General features: G+C 30.7%; 2 protein-coding genes across 4 annotated transcripts; both read left to right on the top strand.

Moving 5' to 3' along the window:
* The first annotated feature begins 3,801 nt into the window (after positions 1 to 3,801).
* LOC114374168 (GDSL esterase/lipase At5g22810-like) lies at positions 3,802 to 7,275 on the top strand. Of its 3 annotated transcripts, none has more exons than XM_028331777.1 (7): positions 3,802 to 3,928; positions 4,367 to 4,523; positions 4,690 to 5,094; positions 5,215 to 5,345; positions 5,453 to 5,686; positions 6,071 to 6,326; positions 6,836 to 7,275. In XM_028331777.1, the coding sequence occupies exons 3-7, from the start codon at positions 4,848 to 4,850 to the stop codon at positions 7,027 to 7,029; spliced, it is 1,062 nt and encodes a 353-aa protein (XP_028187578.1). In that variant the 5' UTR covers positions 3,802 to 3,928; positions 4,367 to 4,523; positions 4,690 to 4,847; the 3' UTR covers positions 7,030 to 7,275. The 3 variants fall into 3 exon arrangements, with proteins under 3 accessions (XP_028187578.1, XP_028187579.1, XP_028187577.1); XM_028331778.1 differs by lacking the exon at positions 3,802 to 3,928 and adding an exon at positions 4,001 to 4,165 and having other exon boundaries at positions 5,248 to 5,345; XM_028331776.1 differs by lacking the exon at positions 3,802 to 3,928 and adding an exon at positions 4,007 to 4,165.
* Positions 7,276 to 8,078: 803 nt separating this feature from the next.
* On the top strand, positions 8,079 to 10,907 carry LOC114374787 (recQ-mediated genome instability protein 2). Its single transcript, XM_028332475.1, has 4 exons — positions 8,079 to 8,289; positions 8,377 to 8,485; positions 9,214 to 9,275; positions 10,487 to 10,907. The coding sequence occupies exons 1-4, from the start codon at positions 8,146 to 8,148 to the stop codon at positions 10,598 to 10,600; spliced, it is 429 nt and encodes a 142-aa protein (XP_028188276.1). The 5' UTR covers positions 8,079 to 8,145; the 3' UTR covers positions 10,601 to 10,907.
* Positions 10,908 to 17,551: the final 6,644 nt, after the last annotated feature.

Raw genomic sequence — 17,551 nt, forward strand, 5'->3', positions numbered from 1 at the left:
TCTTGGACCAGTTAAGGAAATTAATTTATGGATAATAAAATCAATTTGTTTGGTTTAACAGTCAATTAAAAATATTCTGTTAAGATATGAAAATAATCATAATTTTATAATTAATAAACATATTCTGGTAGGACATGGAAACAATGAATCTTAAATATGACACTATTAATCTTCAAATTAATATAGACATTGAGTTATTACTAATTAATAGGTTCTTAACAATTAATTTTAAATATTATCATATCAATTTTAACATATTATTAAAATCAGGTTCACTTTTGTAGGAACTTAACATATTATTTCTAATTAGTAGGAACTTAACAATCAATTATATTTAAAAGTATGTTTTGTGAATTTAAAAATTAAACAAAACGTTAGACAAATTTAAAAGACTTTTCCATTAATAGGTACTCAACAATCAATTTTAAACATTTTGTTAGTATATTAAAATAATCATGATTTTCAAATTACTAAACATATTTTGTTTGGGTAGGTAAATAATCATAATTTAGACGTTGAATTATTCCTAATTAATAGGTTCTTAACAATCAATTTAGAATATTACCATATCAATTTTAACATATTATTAAAACTAGGTTTCTTTTTGTATTTATTTTTGTCTTAATCATCATCAATTTATAAAAATTTAATCATAATATCATTTTACTTAACAATCAATCTTAAATATTACACTATTAATCTTAAAAAGTGAACCTGGTTATTCCTAATAAGTAGAAACTTAACAATCGATAATATTTAAAAATATGTTTTATGGATTTAAAAATTAAACAAAACGTTAGGAAATTTAAAATACCTTTTCATTAATAGGTACTTAACAATCAATTTTAAATCTTCTATTAGTATATGAAAATAATCATGATTTTCAAATTACTATACATATTCTGTTTAGATATGTAAATAATCATAATTTAAACCTTTCCATTAATGGATCCTTAACAATCAGTTTTAAATATTCAGTTAGTATATTAAAATATTCATGATTTTTTAATTAATAAACATAATAATTTAGCAGTTAAGTTATTTCTAATTAGTTGATTCTTAACAATAAATTTTAAATATTACCATATCAATTTTAACCAATTATTAAAATCAGGTTCACTTTTGTATTTATTTCTGTCTTAATGATTGTCACTTTATAAAAGTTTGATCAATTTTAATAAGCATGTTCTGTTAGGATATCAAAATAATGATAATGTAGACATTGACTTATTCCTAATTAGTTTGAACTAAACAATCAATTTTAAATATTACACTATCAATTTTAACATTTTATTCAAATCAGCTTCAATTTTGTATTTATTTTTGCCAAAGTCATTTTCAATTTATTAACATTTAATTAATAACCATATTTTATTTTTATTTTGGTTATTTTTCATTTCATTCTAAACTACTTAACAATTTTATTAGGATATCGAAATAAACATAATTTGCACGTTGACTTATTCCTTTTTATTTTGTTTTATCTTTAGAAATTAAAAACAATATAAGATGATTTATAATAACCCATACTGTTCAACCAAACGTATTTCCATATGAGATCTCTATTCTTTTCTTTGTGTGGTCTTATTTCAGTTACCATCTGTTATTATGTTATATGAATTTTAATTGTAGATTAAATTTGGACGAAAGATTTATGCTCTGTAATTTTTGTGTGTGTATTACTTTCTTTAATTTATGGTGGAGGAGATTCAATTAAAAAGAAGAAAAACAATGCAATCAACAATTTAAAGGCACGAGCTAACACTACTAATACTTGATTTTAGTCATGTGCATCCCAAAGGTCTTCTAATCAAAAAAGAGGGAAAAAAATACAGCCAACAATTTCAAGGCACGGGCTAACACTACTAATATCTATTTTTAGTCATGTTCATCCCAAAGATTCTTCAATAAAAAAAAGACAAAAAAATACAGTCAACAATTTTAAGGCATGAGCTAACACTACTAATATCTTATTTTAATTATGTGCATTCCAAAGGTTCTTCAATAAAAAAAAGAAGAAATACATCAAACAATTTGAAGGTACGGGCTAACACTACTAATGTCTGATTTTAGTTATGTGCATTCCAAAGGTTCTTTCATGTGCCTTTTTCTCATACTTTTATTAATGTTGTAAGTTCAATACCTTTGGGTATCGAATAATTTTTCAATTCCATTTTAATTTTAACTGAACAGTTTATGGTTTGCTTTAATTAATTCTGAATTTATTTCGTTTACTTATATTTTTATCATTTCTTTTTCCTGCCCCTTGATGCTTCATGACTTAGTGTTCTTGATGTTTCATAACTTAATGAGGGACATATTATTCAATCATGTAATCGTTTGATTCACATATTTTTACTATACATCCTTTCTTTTATTCCAAACAATATCAAACAATATATAACATTTACACATTACCTTAAAATTATGTTTTATTACCTACACGTAACTCAATATTAGTTTCAAATTTATATTTTATTTAATGTATTTTTTTCTGTCAATACTTAAACATTATTATTATCCAAATAAACAAAATTATATAAGTGTGTACATGTAGTAATAATTTATATTTATGAAATATTTCCTTCTGATTCTCTATGGTCATTCAAATTAATAGGAATGATGACTCAAACTAGGAGGAGATATTTCAAATTTTTATTGAAGAGTTAGATATTTTAATTATGTTAGTTAAAAAAATAAGATTAATGTTAACATAAGATTAATGTTTCAAACGAAAAATAAATAAATAATTAATAAATATAATTTAATGCTAATCATCATCAAAATAAATCAATTTTGTCAATGTCAATCAACATTTATTATTTTTTTATCTTTTGCGTTTAATTTGTTTCAGTTTTCTTTCAATGAATGTTTCTTGGACTATTAACAAGTCTACGGTACCGACCTTGACACATGTTTCAAATTCATATTTTATTTAATGTATTTTTTCTGCCAATACTTAAACATTATTATTATCCAAATAAACTAAATTTTCAGTCATTTCATAATGAATTTTAACACTATTGATAAAAAAAAGTTAATGTTTATACCAAAAATGAGTATGTCTCCTTTTGATTCTCCATGTTCACTCAAACTAATTGGAACGACTTCATTTGCAATAACATTAACCAGTCTACGGTACAGACCTTGGCACATGTTTCAAATTCATATTTTATTTAATGTATTTTTTCTGTCAATACTTAAACATTATTATTATACAAATAAATTAAATTTTCCATCATTTCATTATGAATTTTAACACTATTGATAAAAAAAAGTTAATGTTTATAACAAAAATTAGTATGTTTCCTTCTGAGTCTTCATGACCACTCAAACTAATTCGAACGACTTCATTTGCAATATCATTAACAAGTCTACGGTACAGACCTTAACCCATGTTTCAAATTCATATTTTATTTAATGTATTTTTTTCTGTCAATACTTAAACATTATTATTATCCAAATAAACAAAATTATATAAGTGTATACATGTAATAATTTATATGTATGAAATTTCAAATATTAGTATGAGTTCGTGCATCGGCACGGGCCTCTCTCTAGTTTGTTAAAAATTACTCATCCAAACTCTGAATTTTATAATCAGGATAACAACTCAACATCGCTAATGTAGTTTAGCTGATTGCTCAAGCATTCATTAAAGTCTGGCTTTTTTCAAGAAAAAAGGAGCATCATTGTAGTGGATAGTGGAAGAAAAAAATCATAAAAACTGTCCCACCAAATGTGGAAGTGTTGAAAATCCCCACTTCCCGGCGCAAGTGAAGCAATTGAGCCAGCCAAGAGAAAAAGGTCAAGTGAGGAAAAGACACCTAAAAGGCTCTACATTAGTGCTGTCAGAGGAGGAAGGTTGTGATCACAGTGATCAAAGTGGTGCTGCCACTTTAGTAAATAAGGCACGCAATACAAAAACGTAAGTGGTCACCAACCGTATCAATACGTCCAAATACAAGTTACTATTACGTGTCCCTTTCAGTATTCTTTCTAATTTCTTCTTCCTTTCCCTTTTGTTTTCTCTGCCCATGTTTTTAGTTGAGTTCATGTTGTGTCCTGTTGTATACATATGGTAGTATGGTTGAAAAGTAGGAAGTTAGGATCCTGGGAAAGTTGAAGACATCGTGTGTCAATAGTCCAATTCTTGTACTTATTGGTAAGTGGTAGTACTAACAAACATCCATTATTACTACTATCATATACTGTCATGTTTTTGGTAAGTGAACTTACTAAGAAGTAGACATTTACTACTATTTATTTGCTTCTACATGTTTTTAGTATATGCTGAAAATTACACTCAGCTTCAAGCCTTACTGTGCTCTCACTCATTATGGCTCTCTCTGATTCCAATTAATAGGCCTCAGCTCAAGACATGCAAGTGATTTCATCTGAGAATTGAGAATGAGTAAATATTTCCTCAAGATTGAGTGATATTCAGCTAAGAAAGTTAATGCCATGTTGCCACCTAAATAATACCATCTCAACAGTAAACTTTGGTAGCATTAACCAAGCATGTAAGATCTTTTTTCAAATTCTCAAATTAACAACTCAAATAGTAGTGTTTTGAAGTTACAGTAATGTGGACACTGGACAGATATTTTCTGTGTTGACTTACTATGTTAGTACAGTTCAATACCCTATATTTAAGTTGGAATATTAATGAAATTCTTGGAAATGCAGCCTTGCCAAACCAGCTACTATACTGTATGCACCAGATTCAAAGCATAAGACTAAAGTCAGATTATCAATTCCCAAAACTGCAACCCATCTTCAGAGTCTGCTTTCTCTATTGTGTCTTTTTGCATGAACAAGAAGCTCATTGCTGAAGAGAAAAAAAAATGTCAAGTATGGGGTATTCAAGGTCTTTCTTGGCTTCTTTTCTTCTTGCTGTGTTGCTCAATGTGACTAATGGGCAGCCTCTAGTCCCTGCAATTTTCACATTTGGGGACTCAATTGTAGATGTTGGCAATAATAACCACCAATTGACTATTGTTAAAGCAAACTTCCCTCCTTATGGAAGGGACTTTGAGAATCACTTTCCAACAGGAAGGTTCTGCAATGGAAAGCTTGCAACAGACTTCATTGGTACCTTTTCTTTTTCCTCAAAATTCCCATTTTACTAAATATCTTTTCCCTGAAGTTCCTATTACTCTCTTTTTTTAAAACTTGGATTTGATCTTTGTTTCATTAATTCATTCACTGTAGCTGATATCCTTGGATTTACCTCTTATCAACCAGCCTACCTCAACTTAAAGACCAAAGGAAAGAACCTCTTGAATGGTGCCAACTTTGCCTCAGCTTCTTCTGGTTACTTTGAATTGACATCCAAACTATATGTAAATACATTTAAAAGTCTTAAACTCAAACTCATTGTTCTTTTTTTTTCTTCTTTATTTAACATCATATAATTGTCAAGTGATGTTGTATGTTTTCCTGGGTGCAGAGTTCAATTCCATTGAGCAAGCAGCTTGAATGCTACAAGGAGTGCCAGACCAAATTGGTGGAAGCAGCAGGGCAATCAAGTGCTTCATCAATTATATCTGATGCTATATATCTTATTAGTGCTGGGACCAGTGATTTTGTTCAGAACTACTACATAAATCCTCTGCTTAACAAGCTTTATACAACTGATCAATTCTCAGACACTCTCTTGCGATGCTATTCCAATTTCATCCAGGCATGCCTTTCTCAACCTTGAAATCTTGCCCTAAAGGCTTGAATACTTTTTTTGTTCTTGCAGTTTTTTTCTTTTCATTTTAGTCTTTACAAAATGTGTTTGTTTTGTTTTTCATATTTAAAGCATTTTGGGTAGAACTTTCAACAGGAAAAAATTCTTTAAATAGTAAAAAAAAAATGCTTTAAGATGAAAAACAAAACAAACACATTTTATAAGGATTAAAACGATTGTTTTTCAAGGACGAAAATGAAAAAAAAGCACTAAATTATATGCAGGAAAAAAAATATTTAAGCCTACATTAAAATTAAATATTACCAAAAAGTAAAAGAAAAGTTATTTGCTTTTGCTGATTTTGATTTGCCTTTTTCATCATGCCTTTGATAGAGTTTATATGCATTGGGAGCAAGGAGGATTGGTGTGACATCATTACCTCCAATTGGTTGCCTTCCTGCAGTCATCACTCTCTTCGGTGCTCATATCAACGAATGTGTGACCAGTTTAAACAGTGATGCAATTAACTTCAATGAAAAGCTCAACACCACATCTCAGAACTTAAAAAATATGCTTCCAGGCCTCAATTTGGTCGTCTTTGATATCTACCAACCCCTCTACGACTTGGCCACCAAGCCTTCTGAAAACGGTATAGAGTCCATTTAGATAAAATTTTGATACAGTTCCTTAGATGCTTGAAATAAAAGTTTGCATCAAAGATAAAATGATCGTTAATTATTACTGGACTGAAACTCCAATTCTGATTGAAAAACAATAGTAATAGTACTTAAGAAACTGCATTCATGTTTTGTCCAATCTAATTATGCTTTGACTAGTGAACTAATCATCTAATGGATTATGAACCAAGATTGTTAATTTGTCACCAAAGTCTTTGGAAAATGGTACAAAATTTAACTAGATAAAATTTAATAAAAAGTTTGCACCAAAAATCAAATGATCATTGTAGGCTACCGGATTAAAACTCCAATTCTGATTGAAAAACAATACAAAAAGTACTTAATTAAGAAACTGCATTCATGTTTTGTCCAATTTAATTATGATCTGACTAGTGAAGTGAACTAATCATCTAATGAATTATGAACTAGGATTGTTAATTTGTTTCTCATGTATGGCATGCATTGTGTTCTGTTATTACAGGATTTTTTGAAGCAAGGAAGGCTTGTTGTGGAACGGGGTTGATAGAGGTATCTATTTTGTGCAATAAGAAGTCCATAGGAACATGTGCTAATGCATCTGAATATGTATTCTGGGATGGTTTTCATCCCTCAGAGGCTGCAAACAAGGTTTTGGCGGATGAATTGATTACTTCTGGCATCTCTCTTATATCCTAATCAAACACTTCACGAGTCATACTTTGGATTTCCTACACTTGTGGTTGCTGCTGCTGTTGCATGAAGATGGCTTGTGAAAAAGACTAAGGATATTCTAGATGTTAAATCCCAAAGATCATTGTGTGGTTTTAGGTTCCGTGTTATTGAACAAAGACTTTTTCGTCTAAGGTTGATAATAAAGTGAAAATGAACGCTTATGGCATTTTAAATACTATTATTAAATTATAATTTTTCCATCTTTTTTTACACTAAATTTTAAATATTTAAATTACAATTTTTCTATCTCTTCCCCATGTTTTAAGTGCTTGTTGTTCAAGTATAAACAATTGTGATATTTAGTAATGAAGATTATATTTTTAAATATTAAAATGTTGGTCACGAAATTTTTAGAAAATGTAGTTTTATTCCCTCAAATGTACTATTTTGTAATTAAAAAGGGTTTTGAAAAATCATTTTAATTTCTGAAATTTAGTGTTTAAGAATTATTTTTTTTAATTAAAATTTCTCATATTTGACTTTAATGGTCATACATTGACAATATAATTTTTTATATTATTATCCAATCATAAATCATTATCAATATAACTTCTAGAGTTATTACCATACATAAAAAGTTCTAATTAAACAACGATATAAAATAATTTTATATTACTTTCAGTGTATAATCTATCCTCTTCTACTATTTATATTATGTTTTTTTATTAAAATTGTCCAAAAAAAAGTGTACAAATATGTTAAATATATATATATATATATATATATATATATATTTATTAATTTCAAATATAAATATAATTTTTTTTAACTAACTTTATCTTATTTAATAATTTTTTTCCCTAAAATATCCTTCTAGTTAACGTGTCTTATTTTTTCTTCTTGACATCCGAAAGATTATGATTATATGTACCTTATAAGAGAAATGCTATTGATTTAAATTGATTGGAAACTATCCAATTATGAGAGAAAATTATTAAATAAGATAATTAATTATAATTTTGTGTAATTTTAAAGAAATTTAATACAATAAAAAAGAGTGTTGAAAAGACTGTGATACAGTGTTGTTAGCATTTTTCGTATAAATAACGCGAGAGAGGTTAGAGTGAACGAGAGAAAGTGATGGATTACGATTTAGCAGCGTTGAAGCTTTTTTGTTCGCAGCTGAAGCAGGCTCGAGAAGTAGCAATGCCTTGTCAAACTCAAAGTCAAAGTCAAAGCAGCTTCACTCTCGGCGGCCTCCTTTTCCAGCGCCCTTGGTTGCAGGTTTCCACTCCCATTTCCATTCCCTAAACGCCGCCGTTTTCTCTCTCTCATTTCCATTTTCATTTTCGCCTAATCTCTCTCTCTAAGGGCGTTCTCGTCTCCGCCTCCGACGCCGGCTCTCTGCTTCTCGACGACGGAACCGACCTCGTCGAGCTCTCCCTCAATAGCGAGTTTCGCCACCGTCCATGGAAACTCGGTAATCAATGCTTCTTCTCTCTTTGTTCAATTCAATGTATTCTATATGTCTTTAACGAACCAAAAGATGGAAATTCTCCTCAACAAAAGACAATAATAGGAGGTGATTTATAATGATAATGCTTTGTAATTTGTAGAATTGCAATTCTATATTGATCTTTTGGGTAAATACCTATTTTGGTCCTGAAAGTGTGAGGCGGTGTTAAATTGATCCCCAAAGATGAAAAATTTAAATTTAGTTCCTGGATGTGTTAAAAGTGCCATAGATTGGCCCTGCTTACAATTTAATGACCCTCAACTTTGTAACTTAATGTTAAATAGGTCCTACAAAAATATAACTTATTTTAAGTTAATCCTTGAACATTAAAATGGTCTCAAGGATTTAATGACAGGACCTCACACTTTTTATACATTCAAAGACTAAATTTAAATTTTTCGTCTTTTAAGGTCCAATTTGTCATGGTCTTACATTTTCAAGGACCAAAATGAATATTTACCTTCCATTTTTTATGCATTTTTATACATGTATCTTACACGAATTGTATTCTATATAACTTTTTAGAATAATCGCATGGTACTGCAACCGTACTGAATGACGTCGTGTGATTCATGCAGTGAACTTCACCTTTGTTGTTGTTATTGTAATCATACAGGTCTGCCTTATCGGATACGGATCGTATCTGATGCATGTATTGTATCTGTGTATCATAGATTTATTTACTTTGTCAGGGATGTATGTAATGGTGGTTGGAGGGTATGCTGCACGTCCAGGGAAGCTTCCCATGATCAAGGTATTGTACACGTTTTTATCATTTTGAGTTAGAGGCACTTCTAAAATAAATGAATTAATCTCAAAATTAGCATTCATACTTGCATTATTTTCTCTCACACAAAATAATGGAGTTTGTTTTTGGTGATGTTCAAGTAAATGTATAAAATCTGATTTTCAATTTCCGTCTATCAAGAGGAGCATTTGTATATGGCTATATGCACTCAGGTTAGGTGGATGTATGTAGTGGGAAGAAATATTTATTAGGTGTCTTGTTTACTGGTAGAGTATAGGGAACACCACGGCTACATGCCTATGGTAGTTTTTCGACTGTTTGTGTTTGGATAACTGTTCTGAATTTACATTTGGGTGTTGAAAGTACTTTTGGAGGAAACTCTTTTTGTGTGTTTGGATGGGCGTTAATAAAATTGGTTTTGGTGAAAATTGATTTTGAAGTGACGTGACTTATGTTTAAATGTTTTATTATAAAATCAAGTTAGGAGTCAATTTCAGTACAAAATTTTGGATCTAACGCAGAAGCTACTCAAAGTTGTTTCGACCCAGAATCAATTCTGAATTCTTCTCCAATGTGAAACCAAACATGTGAAAATGTATCCAAAATCAATTATAAACTCAGAATCAATTTCTCAACACCAAACCAAACATGCACTCTATCTTTTATTCTAAACATACTTTTGAAAAAGGTGCAACAATTTTCCAAACTTACATGAAATAAGCTGAATTTGTTCTTCCTATGGTTTGCTTAGCCTATAATTTGTGTGACCTGAAACAGAATAAATTTTTCATGGAAAGGAACTGGTTTTCTTTCTTTTATTGGAACATTGCTAGAAAGAGAAAATGCTAGACAACACTTTTGGCACTCCTTTTATCACCCTTTATTATTGTGTGAAATCTAATGCTGATCTCACCAATAAGGAATAGGACAATTCAAAAGTTAGGTGCAGTATCATGAGTGTTTTTTGTGTTATTCTCTGATTAAAATTGGAGTTTACATCAGTGGCTCATGCAATAAAGGTTGGTATTAAAGGCCAAAACGAATTACTGAAGTGAAATTTCAATTTTGACTGAAGGCACCTAAACTTCCAATGTTGAATGCAAATGCAATAATAGAACGCATCATAATATTGCTCTCACTAGTCACTAGTGGAAATAATGAAGTGATTGTGGGGCAAAATAGTTTAATTTGAAATTTTGAACTGATAATTGTAACAGGTTCACAAGATTGTTGATCTTTCATCGTCTCCTAACCGAGAGGCTATGTGGTATCTTGAAGTTATGGAAGCATACAAACTGTTCTATCAGCCTCTTGTTGAAGAATTTACATGATGGGAGTTCTTGATTAAACAGAGAATGGGTATTGAGGTTGGCATCTGACATATGGATTTTCCCTTCTTTTGACAAGTTTAAGTTAGCACACAGAATTTTCTAAGATTGAGTTGGTATTCACATATCTATGAGAAATCTGTTCTTTGTTATAAAAAAATTCTATGTGCTAGGACTTAGATGAATTTTGATGTATATCATTTCGATGGCAAGAAATATAACAAGGCTAAAATACTTAGCACGAGTCAAGGATGTCAAAATGGTTATCGAAATAATAAATTTTGATGAGGCTAATGTTTCGATGAGCAAATTAAGCACATGGAAGACAAGAGCACTAAGAATGAAAATTTTAAATTCGAAACAGCAGTTGGTAGTGGTTGATGAAAAGGATTACGTAAAGACATTAGATGTCATTAGATCTAATTAATTAGAAATTTGTATACGTGTCGAAATCGTTAGAATTTGATTGTTTAGCAGTAGTGGCCTATAAATAAAGACCTTCGACAATCATTTTCATTGGATTAAATCATTGTCACTCAAATCCTCAAACGCCAATAACACCACACTTGAAAATGGTTCCCATTATATGTATTTGTCTTACTTTTAATGAGGAAATGTAAGCTGTGAGTATCAAACCATTCAGATTTATGGCAAGTTGGCTAGGTTGGCAGATTGTTCCAAGATGTAGTCAAAGAATCTTAGGAAGACTCGAGTAATTAGCATGAGGCAGTAGGGCAATTCCAAATTAAAGCTTCGGACTGGAATCGTAATTTCTCTGGAAATTTTCCATAGGAAAAGACGACTTCTAGGACGACTTGAGGTAATAGATGCTCAGTTGGATATGGATGAGAACAAATATTTGTGGAGGGAGTATAATGAGATTCTTGTCCATGAGGAACTATTTTGGTATCGAAAGGCTAGATGCGAGTGGTTCCGTTTTGGGGATAGGAATACTCGATTTTTTCATAGTTCGGTTGTTATTCGTAGGAAGAGGAATCGAATTGAAGCCTTGGAAGATTCATCGAGAGACCTGATTATGGGCCTGGTTTTGTTGAAGGGTATGGCTCAAAATTACTTTCAAGAGTTGTATCAAAAGGAGGAAGGAGGTGAATTGTGGAACTTGTGCAATAATTTCGCAAGAATTGAGGAGGTTCTTATGTTGAATGTTCAAAAGGTTTTTGAAGAGGAGGAGATTAAGGAAGCAATGTTTAGTATGGGGCCTTTTAAATCCCCGGGGACTGATGGTTTGCACCTTATATTTTTTCAGGCTAATTGGAGCACGGTGGGTGAATCTGTTGTGGCTATGGTTCGTAAGTGCTATGAGCATCCCTTGACCATCAAAGATATTAATGGTACATCTTTGGTACTCATTCCCAAGTTTGATGCCCCTACTCATGTGAACCAGTTTCAGCCCATAATTCTTTGTAATGTTACCTATAAGATCATTACAAATATATTAGCTACGTGACTCAAAAGTATTATGCTTATTGGGCCTACTCAATGTAGTTTTGTATCAGGAAGGCAAAAAACGGATGATGTTGTAATTGCCCAGGAACTTTTCCATACTATAAGGAGGAAAAAAGGGAAATGAGGGCTTATGGCTGTCAAAGTGGATTTGGAGAAGGCTTAGGATAAAGTTCATTAGGACTTCCTCATTGATACCCTAAAAGAGGTAAGTTTTCAAGAACATTATTTTTAGTTAATCCTAGCTTGCATATCCCCCCTTCCCTGTAGGTAATGTTCAATGGGATCCTATCAGAAAGTTTCTCTATAACACGGGGGATAAGGCAAGGAGATCTAATATTGCCATACTTGTTTTGTGTTTTGTGTGGAAAGGTTGGCTCACTTGATTGATAGGGAGGTAAGATATCACCATTGGAAACCCATTAAGATGAGTAAGTCTGGCCCATATATATTGCATCTATTTTTTGTGGATGATTTACTTTTGTTTGGGGAAGCTAGTGAGGTTTAGATGGACACCATTACCAGGTGCTTGGATATGTTTTGTTCCCTTTCTGGACAAAAAATGTCAGCTGGCAAAACACGCTTGTTAGTGTCCAACAAGGTGAATCATAATGCAGTAAGGGAGCTTAGTGAGTTGTCAGGGTTTGCTCTAACAAGGTATCTTGAGAGGTACTTTGGGGTTCCTTTGATTCATGGGCTAAGAAGAAAGAGATGTGCCAGTTCTTGTTGGACAAAACTCAACGCCGTCTTAGAAATTGGTGTGCTAATAGTTTGTCGTTTGCAAGGAGATGTACTTTGTCAAAGGCGGTCATTGCGGCCATGCCTACCTACATGATGCAAACTACATTGCTTCTTAAACAAGTTTGCAACAAATAGGAGAGTACGAGCTGAAGGTTTGTGTGGGGCACTTTGAAGGGAGAAAGGAAGTGTCATTCAGTTGCAGGGAGTACAATGTGTCAACCTAAGCAAGTGGTTGGGTTAGGCTTTCGTGATATCCAGTGTTTCAATAAAGCCTTGATTATGAAGTTAGATTAGGGGCTAATCTCGAACCTAGAGGCCCTTCGGGTGAGAGTTCTAAGAAGCAAGTATGATTGTTTTGATTCGTCTATTCCTCATGTGTGAAACATTGCTAGTGGTTTAGATCTTTGGCGAGGTATTGTGGCTACTTGGGAAGATACTATGAAGGGTGGAAGGTGGATTCTTGGTGAAGGAACTCAAGTGAGTTTTTGGAAGGATCGTTGGCTGCCGTAGTGTGATTATTGAAGATTATGTCTCGCTAGACATTCCGGGTTCGCATATTCCTAACAAAGTCGTGCAATATACAACCATTAGGGGTCAATGGAGCTTGGCTTTTGTAGCTCGAATTGTACTAAGCTAGATTATTGAATAGATTAAGGGAGTGTTTCCTTCTCATCCCTCTCCCAGTCATGACAAATTCATTTGGGCCTTGACTCCAGATGGCAAATTCTCAACAAGTTAGCGTATGAGTCTTTGGCTGATCCTAGTCCTCTTCTGGGGCCTGGGAGATGGAAGCAGGTGTGGACCTCTTGGATTCAACCATGATAACAACATTTTATTTGGAAGATTCTCCATGATGGGCTAGTGACAAATGTGTTTCACCAGTTTGGGAGAATGACAGACAATGCTTTGTGCCTTTTGCGTAATGATCATGATGAAACAAGGCTTCATGTGCTTCGTGATTGCCAACTTGTTTTACCAATTAGGCTGAGCCTACACAAAACCCTATATAACCACTTTTTTTGAGGATGGTTTGGAAGACTGGTTATATCAGAATAGCTTGTGTCATACTAACGTATTGGGAGTTGATAAATGGAGTACGTTGTTCACTTTTATCATGTCTGCTATTTGAAAGGCTCAGAATGATTTGGTTTTCAACGAGACTCCTTTTGAAAGGCATAAAGTTATACATGAGGCAAAGAGTTGTCTGGTTGGAGGAGAAACTTTGATAAATAAGAGTAGTCAACATGATCGGTTTGTGGAATCCCAGCTTTGCTATTTATCATGGGAACCTTCGCAAGAAGGCTGGGTGAAAGCGAGTACATATAGGTATGTGCAGTTAGGTGGTTTGAGGGTCTCTTGACTTTAGCTTGGGATACGGGTTACAGAAGATTAATCTTTGAGTCTGACACCTAATTGGTGTTTCAGTTTATAAACAATGGTGTGGGTATTGAACACCTTTACAGGGCCCTAGTGTCCTCAATTTGTCAGCTTATGGATAGGGAGTGGGAGGTTCACCTGCACTATGTCTATCTCGAGATGAATTTGATTGTTGATTATCTTTCGAATGAAGCCCATAATTATGAGGTAGGTATTCATATGATATCGTTATCACCCTTCGGCATAGTGTAGGCTACTGCTAGTTGAAGATGTTGTAGGGGTATCTTTGCTCCGTTTTTTTCGTGTGTAATTGGAGTGTTTTACCCCTCCTCAAAAGCAGAAGAGATAATATATATGTATAATCTCAACAATGTCAATTATAACAAAATTGATCAATGTAACTTTCAATGTTTTCAAATCATAAAAAAAAATTACAAAGCTTATATTAAATCATGTTTGTTATTTGAATTAATTAGCATGAAATTGTATTAGTTTTTACTATTAGTGTTATATTCAAAATTTGAGTATATAATTATCTTAAATAATTTTTTTGGTTTTATGGACTTTTTCTGTCTTAACCCATATCGGTTAAGACCAATTGGAATTCTAACATTTATACATCAACTTAAGTGGATAATAAGAAAATCATGGAACACAATGGGAGGATTAATTTGTCTGAGTTAATGCATATATGTAATTAAGAAAAATAGTCAATAAATCTGTAACATATATCTCATCTAATTAGGAAAATTAGTCCAGCAGATTTCTAATCAGAAAAATTAGCCATGCAACCAATTTTGTAAGGCAATCACGTAGAATCCTAAGATGTTGAGATCTTCCATAAATGCAGAACCAACCCATTAAGCTCTTTTCTCTATCCAATATTACCAGAGTACAATATTGTTTCCTTTCCTCACCCCACTCAGCTATCTCAGGTCTCGTAAATAGTGTATCTCTATTCCTTTTCACTTACCAGACTGAATCGAGCAAGGTCACAATTTTTTTAGGATGGGTCACAATTCATAGATTTTTTTTATTTGATATATTAATTTGCCGTTCAGACACGTGGTTCTGCCTCCTGAAGTTGCCAAACTGCTTCCTTAGAATCGGCTTCTCTCCTAATAAAAAAGGGTGTGTTTGATTTAAACAAAAATAGGATAGATAAAATAAAAGAGAAATAATTTTAAAAAAAGAGAAATAATTTATAAAAAAAAATGAGATGTTGTGCTGTTTGGTATATAAATAGGTGAAAAATATTATTTTTGTATAAAAAAATTGTCTAAAAAATCAAATTTTTTTTACGGAAAACAACAATTCTTTTGTCTAAAAAGTCAATTTTTTGTCTAAAAAAATCAATTTTTTTTTATCTAAAAAGACGATTTTTATGTAAAAAAAATCAATTTTACTATAATGGGAAAGAAAAGAATTTTTCCAAAATCACACGAATCAGTCGTACTGAGTCCATCTTTCTCTTTAATAATTTATTTCTCTCTTTAGAACAAAACGCAACCTAAGTAATTTTTTTGTAAATTATTTTTTTATCTTTTAAATATTAATTTTAATATCCATAAAAAATTAATATATTTTTAGTTTATATATTTACGAAAGTGATTTGGTTTTAATCTTTCATTAAAGACTACAAACACATTTTTATGGATACATATAAAAACTAAATTGATCTACTAAAAGAAGTATCTGTATGCTTTGAATTATGCAGGCACGCAGAATTTGCCTTCTATGATCCAGTAGAAAGTTTTCATGGATTTCGGCTTTTCTTATGCAAATTTAAGGGTAAATAATAAAATTTGTCTATAAAAATATATGAGATGTTGATAAAATCATCGAAAGATAAAAATTTAAATTTAATTCATCAATATACAAAAGTGTAATAAATTAGTTCGACATATATCTTGAGGATAAATTGATTTCTAAACTTTACAACTTAATGTCAAATTATTTCTTAAATAATATATCTTATGTGAAATTAATCCTTAAAGATTACAAAGCTGATAATATGGTCTCACAAATTTAACAATACAATTAATTTGTCATATTTTTTACACATTTGATAACTAAATTTGTATTTTCTATCTTTTAGGAATTCACTTATTACCATATCATATTTTTTAGGATAAATTTGACTATTTATCTCAAATTTAATAACTGGTCTAAGGTTATGTTTGATAAAATCACCTGAAAAACTATCTTATTAAATTATGTATTTAATAAAACTAGTTGTTAAAGTGGTTAAAAAGTGTAAAATAACTAAAAAACAATAAAATCATAATTTATTTAAAAATTTGATATATATATATATATATATATATATATATATATATATATATATATTAAAGTTGAAAAGGAAAACAAATATATAAAAAATAAATAAAAAATTACATTTTAAAAAAATTATTTCAAAAATATTAGAAATTATTGAAAGATTACTAAAAATATTTATTTTCCAAACTAATTGAAATAGTCTAACATAACATATTCTGTTTTGGTTTTATTATGTTACAAAGTGAGTGTCGAGCAATTGGGGCTCAGCGGTTGGATTCACTGTGCAATTCTTCATCGGCCTGGGCCACAAATAATATTTCTCGGGAGGCCTTTGAATGGGTTATTATTCTATGACCCAATAAATTTTTTCTATATTCAACATATTTTAAAAAAAAAAATAACTTTTTTTACTTCTTCTTCATTCCTTTCTTTTTCTACTTTGCATAGTCCAATTATATTAAAAAAATAATTAACGTCGTTATATATAATACTAAAAAATTCAATATATATTAAATATACATATAAGTTTACATAATAAATTTTGTAATAATTAATTTTGATCTAATAATATTTTTTTACAAATATAAATTTTAAATAAAAATCATAGATTTAATAAAAAATTATATATGTAAAAAAAATACATTAGATCAAAATTAATTGTTACAAATTTTATTATATAAATTTATACATATTAAATATACATTAGAAATTTTAATATTATATAAAGTAATATTAATTATTTTTTAATATAATTGATCTATTAACTCGATGTAGAGTGTCATGCTAATAACACAAAAGTCATCTTGGGTGATAGAAGAATAACCACTTGAATTATCACGAGCAGCAAGAAACCAGGCCCAGCAAAGGCCTTTGAATAATCAACGGTAGGGAGTTGCTACTACGGAAGAAGGTTCTTCCCACAACCTTCTTCAGTGAGTTAATTTGTTTTTTTGGTTTTTAAATTTTTGGATTATTTTATATTTTGTATTTTACTATTAAAAAATTTCATGCATATTTAATTCGGATTATTATTCCAAAATAAAAAATATTTATTTAATATATATTAAATTTTGTAAAAGTAAAAAAAATTTG

Source organism: Glycine soja, chromosome 11 (assembly GCF_004193775.1).
Source record: "Glycine soja cultivar W05 chromosome 11, ASM419377v2, whole genome shotgun sequence".
NCBI classification, from domain to species: domain Eukaryota; kingdom Viridiplantae; phylum Streptophyta; class Magnoliopsida; order Fabales; family Fabaceae; genus Glycine; species Glycine soja.